The following is a 7,485-nucleotide window of genomic DNA, read 5'->3' on the forward strand; positions in this document are numbered from 1 at the left end:
GCCTGAATTTTGCCTGAAACTCTCAGACTGAAGAAGTCTCTTGGAGGAGAGACGAAACGTTTCATTAGAGAAGAACCCGTCCAGAAGACCTATACAATTATTTTCTCTTCGTCTTTTAGTTTGAAGAAGACACAAGGATAAAAAAAGCAGAGTTTGACAGCAAAATCAATTTGAGACCGATGTAAAGAAGACTAGCTGAGATAAAAAAAAAAGAAGGAGGACAAGGTGTTGAGATGAAGAGCAGAGGATTTGAGCACTTTGGCTGTCTGTCTGGGTTAACAGAGGTTTTACTGTCAAACTGGAGAGAAACCAGACGTCTGCAGGACCTTTTCCCTCTCCTCAGAACAGAGTCTGACCCTCGGAGCGCACAGATTGATTTTATAATGTGTTTGTGGCCTTTTGTAAAAACATCCAGGAAGCTGCGTCTGGTTCTGTGTGCACTTGCGGATGTAATTGCTTTTTATTGCCTCTGGAAAATAACGCAGCTTTTTATTATTGTCAAAGGATTCTTTTGAAGAAAGAMAAAAATCAATGAGAAATTTATCCTTTCATCAAGTTCAGCCTGAAGACTAAATTATTCTCTGGTCTACCATGACTGAGAAATGTCTTTTTTTTCCCATCAGATTATTTTTAAAATCCAGAACGATCTAATCTAAACTGAACATGAGCAAGCATTTTCACTGTCTTTGATTTATTTGTTTTTCTGTCTGTTAGTAAAATATCTCATGAACTACTTGACTAATTTGAATGAAACTTTTAAAAAAATAATCATTGGATGAACATCTACATATGTTTATCTTTTGAACTCAACCACAGTCAAGATGGCCGCAAAAATCAGTCGGTTTTATTAAACAGAAAAATGTCTAACTCCACTAATTTTAAAGAGCTGAGAGTCATTCTCAACACATATTATGAGGACAAGATCTGCTTCTAAAACTTTGCCATTAACCATTGGAGTCAGCAGTGTCTGTTAGCAAAATATCTCATGAACCACTGGATGGAATTTACTGAAACTTTCAGAAATGAATCACTGGGTGTACACTTATATCTTAATAACTTCTGGAATAAACCCAATTCAAGATGGCTGCCCCAGCTCATCTACCTTAATGGTTTTAATTCAATCAGTTTGAAAGATGTGGATCTAGTTGTTTGTGTGGTAGTAGCTGAGTGTTGACCTCAATTCAGACTCTGATGCTAAAATATCTTGTGATAAATTATATTAAGCATAACCTCTTTTTATTCAATTTAGAAATAAAACCTATCAGCTTTTCAAAGTAGATGCTTCCGCAATTTAGGAGGCAAGCACCAGAACAAGTTTAATAAAAGCAGTAAAAATAATAAAAAAATGAAATCTGTTCTATTTTTTCTATTTTATTTGTGCCCTAAATAAAAGATGTAGGCCTCATCTGTCAGTGATTCTCTCCTTTCACCTGATGATGCAAGAATGAAGAGAGCAAAAGCAAGAAAGTCGCTCTGTTGCCTCAGGCTTATTATATTGTTACATTTTAACAGATGAAAATCAGACTTTTACCTCAAAACAGCTTAAATGAGATCACAGAGTTAAAAAAATTACAAGTCATTAGATCTTTTAAATTACTAACAGGTAAATAACAAACGTTGCTTTGTCAAAAAATGAGATCACAAAAGAGAGACAGATTTTACAAATTAGTGGCAAACATTGACTTACTGCTGAAATACAAAAAGGGGGTCACAACATTTACCTCATCTCTGAATGACTCCATTTTTTTCTTAATGTGAGAGATGGACACGCACCACCAGGTCAACTAATAAAATACATTTCTGCATAAATGGTATTCATTTATTTTTTGTGCATTCATCCACATTTTAATTTAACTAAACAGAAAGTGTTCAAATGATTACTACAGTATCTGTTGCCCTCGTGCATGTATGTGTGTGTGAACATGTTTCTGTTACAGAGTGAGGACCGTTATGTGTTTTAATCCAACAAAGTGAGAACATTTCCCCCGGTCCTCACTTTTGTGCAGTTCTACCGCATACTAGTYAGGTTTAGAAGGATGGTGTAAGTTAAGTTTTGGTTCAGGTTAGGGTTAGCTATAGACCAGTAATGGTTAGGGTTAGGGGAAAATGTCTGGATTATAGGTGTAAATGCAGTTACAAAAATGAATGGAAGTCAATACAAAGTCCTCAGTTTGATYGAAGTACRAGGATGYGTGTGYGATTATTTGCTTTTGCATGATCTTCTCAGAACTGTCTAAAGTGGTTTTTTTCTCCCACTTAAATCAAATGTGTCTGTCTAATGTGGGCTTGGAGGCTGTGACTCACTGACTCATGGCTTCTAAACAGCTTCAAGTGGTTTCAACCTCTGATTTCTTTCTGCCGTTATTTGTTCCTCACTTTAATACATTTCTAACGTTTCAATCCGACCCTAACTCTTGCAATTCAACTACATGCATCCTCTGGTGTGTGTGTGGTCTCTCCTGTGTGGTATTTCAAAGCCAATTAGTCTGTTGTTATTAAAAAAAAGAAAAAAAAACAGATTCAATCAGCAGTTAATTATGAGATAATCTGAGAATAATGACCCGGGCTTAGTGACAGAACTTCAAGGAACGTAGCAGAGCTGGGTGGAATGAAGACAGGAGGTGGAGGGCTGGTCTGTGGRGGAGCAGGTGGAAAGGAGGAGAAACTGATGAGGATGACAGCCCGAGATGAAGGTTCAGATTTATGAAGCCGTTGACAGAAGTGACCTGCTGCTCCTCCAGCTGTAAGCACGAGCGGCACAACTGGAGGGCGAGGCAGCAGGGTGGGAAGTGATTGGTTGTGCGGCAGATAACGCAGAGGTCGRAGCGAAAACGTGAGTGCGACGCACCGCCGGGATCAGGGGATTCGGGGGAAATTGTCATTTCCGTTCTCTGCGATGGTGGTGAAGCGTGYCGATCCGAATTGGGCTGTGTCTTTCCACACAGTGCGAGTTTCACCCACAGATAGCTCACAACATGATGGACAACAAAATCAAAGGCCTCTCATTTAAACAACACTTCAGTCACATGAATTGTAGAATCAACCAAATCTTTTTATATATCTCTTTATATTACAAATTCAAGACATTCCTTCAACAGTCATGCAACAACTGTGTGTGTTTGGGGGATAAAGCATATCTTTTAGACACAGTCTAGTATCTTGTATTTTGTGATCGGTTGTTGTCATTTACTTTAAACAGTTGGAGAATCAACAAGTCTCTATTTAGTTTAAAAGTTTGTTTCCAAAACTCATATCTGGGGTGGGACCAGGTTTTCTATAAAACATTATGACTCATGAAGGAGGTCCATTTTGTCCTCTTGATTGGGACACTCCACAGCGGTCAGATGATCTTTATAAGTAAGAGTGCGAGTAAACGAGGCTGATGAGAACTGGACCGGCTTCCTGCACCTGATCCGGGTCCTCGCTGTGCATGATTCCATTCAGGAACACAGTGTGAATAGACTGGTTCCATTAAGTAGGTTACAACACTGTCTTTTATTAAATAACTTAAAGGGGGTGTATTATGCAAAATTGACTTTGTTGAGCTTTATATCATGTTATAATGTCATTCCCTTATCAAAAGCACACCAAGAGTATTGCTTTGACTCATTCATTCATGTTTGAGAAATCCGCCAAACTCTTACTGGTACAAAGCTCCGCCTATTTCATCCCTCGAATGCCACTATCCTGCATGTTTTACTTGTTGCTCTGCTCTAACACACCTGATTTGAATGAATGGTAATTAACCCTTTTACACCTAGGGCTCCAAATTTCAGCCTTGTGTTTTTTTTCTTTTTTAACTGTAAAAAAGTCATTAATTGTCCTGTCTGAAAATATTTTTGCAATGTTTTAATATAACAATATTAACTTTCAATATCTAGCAGTTATTTACAATTTACTGTATATTAAAAGTGTATTATTACTTTAAAAGGATTTTTTGAGGTTTACTGAGCAAAGAAACAAAATAGGTGTGTTTGACAAAAAGATTTGGTTACAAAAATGTGAACTTTAGACAATTTTTAAAAATTACAGTAAAACTTATAGATTTTTTCTTTAAAAAATATGGCAAAATAGTACAAAAATGAAAGCTCTTAAGGTCTTTTTTTTTCTCCCTCTCCCCCCAAACTCAGTTTTGATGAAATAGCCAGAAGCACACCAAACCTTAGCTCAGTATCTGTAAAACGGACTGAGTTATAGCCGTGTTTGTGTTTGCCAAGTTTGATTAGCTGTGGCGGCCATCTTGAATCGAGTTGACTCCGAAAGCTAATCAGCTGTAACGTTCATCTAATGAGTAGTTCCTGAGGGTTTTTATTAACATCCATCTAGTGGGTCATGAGATATTTTGCTAACAKACATTCAAGCAAGCATACACACAATTACATGCTCACCTGCCTTTTATGTCAGCAGCAGTAATGATTTATTAAACCTTTTGTTCTTTGTTGGAGATTTTCTGAATACTTGAACCAGACTGACAGCAGCTCTTTGTCTATAAGGTTTGAAAAAAAATGACTCATTTTTCTTAGTTTTCAAAAGGAACCTTCAAGTATTTGTTTACAATCAGAGAGGTATACATAAAGGAAGATGGCAGGATATCAGCTGTGTTCAGAATGAAGCCAGACTTCACACACTTGCATAAATAATAAAAGATTGTTCCAGTTTTGTAAATTCACACAGGAATATTATTTGAGTTTGTTTAAAAAAAAACGCTCCCATAAATCAGCTTCTTTCTGCCTCAAATATGACAATTACCTCCTTGGCTCAGTTGCCGTCAACATCAGTCAGACTAATCACTGCAGCTTCCTGCCTTCCTTCGAGCCCATCTGAAGCACTCCTCTCTGTCTGCAGGTGGAAGAGATCCGGGGTTTCATCGAGTCCCTGGCAGAGAAAGTGGAAGAGGTGAAGAGAAAGCACAGCGCCATCCTCGCCTCGCCTAACCCAGACGAGAGTAAGGCCATTTGTCTGGCGTCTTTTTCTTTTCTTTCTCGTTTTTTATTCATTCTCTGTCAGGGCGAGGAGTTGAAGGTGGTGATAAATAATGTGCTTTCATTCCGATGAGACTGGAGCACCTCTGAGGTTTGAGGTGAAGTGCTGTCACTTAGTGAAAACGTGTCATTAATGGTTCTTGATATAAAGAGTGTTGGTAGGTTTTTATAAGGGTTCTCAACGTTTTTTTTCCCACTGTTACCGAGATACTGACACAATATTCGTCTTTAAAGCACTTATCTAACCCACTAAATATGGACTCAAGTCTCATGTTTTGATCTTGTTCTAACCGCTGACTATTTTAACCACTAGTTTGGAAAGTGTACCCCGAAAAGTATCTGTTCACAATTGAAATGGTAATTCTTTTCTGGGCCTTTTTAAGGTTCCAACTGCTGAATATTTTAGTAATTCAATAATGATACAAGCAAAGAATAAAAAAACTACATGTCAAGTCAGTGGTTCCCAACTTCTTTTTCTTTAATTCACCCAAACGAAACCAACATTTTTCCAAAAATGTTTTTTAATTATTTAGCTGTTAAAATATTCTTGTAAACACAGCRTTGTTTCCAGAAATGTCTTCATTAGGGGTGTCCTGATACAAGTTTTTCCTCAAACTGAGTACARGTWWTTCAATTTTGGTACTCGCTGATAACCAAGTACTTTCTGAGTTAGAACCTAAACATTACACAAAGACCATATAAACATTTATTTTATTTAGAGCAAGGTGGCGACAGCCTGTCTGTAATAACTACATCACAATCTTAAATCGAGGTGCTGSTTTACCCGATCACACATAACCTTTACGTCTCTGTTCCTACCTGCCTTGGCGGCTCAGAGGTGTAACAGCAGTTGGTTGACCCCCCGTGTTGTTTCAGTCCTTTCATAAATTACCCTGATRTGGCTTAAAGGTGTTCAAGGCTAACGGTTTTGTGAAAGAGTCGAATGTTTTAAAGCCTGAAGCTGCTTTTTTATGAGATATCTGAAGAACAAAAAACCTGATGATAGGTTCAGTTGTTTGAACTAAAAACAATCTGTCTGGAGAACAGAAACCCTGCCTGAAGGTAGATGTCAGAGAAACCTTGAAAATGATTCGAGTTGTCCCGTCTGCTCCGTCTGCCATCGTTGTRCTTTACAGGAAATTGTGCTCTCACTTTAAAACTCTAGACTCTCGTTTGTCCATTTGTCTCCACAGCTTTTCTTTCTGTTTTTATTMCTATATTACCTCTCAGGCTGTCGTTAACACTTCCTGACATATTTTCTCATTTTCTTYCTCCGCTTTGCTCATTTTCAGCCTCTTTTCACTTCACGTTTGTTCAGCCTTTACCGAACACTTCAGCCCGTCTTCCTCCCCGTGTGTTTGCTCTCACCCGTCACCTCTTCCCCTCTCGTTTATGTTGGGCATTGATCTGGACCCCTGCGCTCACACTAGTGACACCGCCGGCCCCCTCTTCCTCCCATTGATCCTCCACCTCCTGCCCACCTGAAAAAGCCATTGATCTTGTTTCCTCACCGGCCGACAGACGAGCTATTTAACTCGCCTCGATGGTGACCGTGACATGCGGAGAAACACAGGGAAAGGTGTTTCGTTTTAAATACACACGTCTTTCCTTTTGCAGCTGCAATCAAAGCTCCCTGATTGTGTGTCAGCCTGGTAAAGAGCAAAAAAAAGAAGAAGAAGCAGGAGAAGCACATTAGGCGTCAGTCGATGTAAATGTCTAGGGGTTGCTCTTTAAAGGAAGATCACTTTATTGTTTTCTTTTTGCCTGTTGCGATTGATTGCTCCTCTTTATCTGAAATGAGTTTTATAGTTTTATTTCTTCTGTAAGTCAAAGTTATATGAGGATACTTAACACTGAAACACAACTGAAAGGATGTTTCTGTCAGTAGATTTAAAAAAGGGTGGCTTGGTAGTTTTTAGATAATATCTTTTTCTTTTATTTTGTCCAGTCAGKGTTGTTTGAGTTGAGACAAATTCATTGTCAGTTCACTGAACCTGTCCAAACTGTCTGTTCTGGAACATCACAGTACAAGAATATGGATCGGTACATGGCTAAATCATACTATAGGACGYACAGATTGGCTTTTTATTTTTGCACAGTCTTTTCCTTTTCTTTTCTTCTTCATATTGCAGCAAAAYGTGCTTTTGAATTTAAATCCACAACAAAGTTTTAATGTGAAAGCTAATTTAGATCCACACTGATTTTATTGACATTCAGACACTTTTATGTTTTTTTTTTTTAGTTGTTTTGCTCTCAGTTGCTGCTCAKCTTAGCTTTTTATTTTTTGTTGTGTTGTTTTATTCAAGTCTTTCTGATATTTTCCTAATTTTTATCCCTTGTGGTGAGAACACTTTGTCCCGCTGGTTTAGATTACAGAACATTTTGTTCTGTAACCTGCAGAACTGCTGATGTTTTTCCCAAATCAAGCTTCAGCTCAGGTGTTTTTCTTCTTTTAAACTGGTCGTTTTTTATTTATTTATTTATTTATTTATTTATTTATTGT

General features: G+C 37.9%; 1 protein-coding gene across 5 annotated transcripts in view; it reads left to right on the forward strand.

Annotated features, from left to right (window-relative positions):
• Positions 1-7,485, forward strand: part of LOC106533470 (syntaxin-1A) — a 40,559-nt gene that overhangs the window by 20,952 nt on the left and 12,122 nt on the right. For all 5 annotated transcript variants that reach the window (XM_014029775.1, XM_014029777.1, XM_014029778.1 and 2 more), the window contains exon 3: positions 4,846-4,945. In XM_014029775.1, coding sequence (XP_013885229.1) covers positions 4,846-4,945 — 100 coding nt within the window. The remainder of the gene's footprint in view (positions 1-4,845; positions 4,946-7,485) is intronic.

The sequence above is a fragment of the Austrofundulus limnaeus genome, unplaced genomic scaffold (assembly GCF_001266775.1).
Source record: "Austrofundulus limnaeus strain Quisiro unplaced genomic scaffold, Austrofundulus_limnaeus-1.0 Scaffold951, whole genome shotgun sequence".
NCBI lineage: Eukaryota > Metazoa > Chordata > Actinopteri > Cyprinodontiformes > Rivulidae > Austrofundulus > Austrofundulus limnaeus.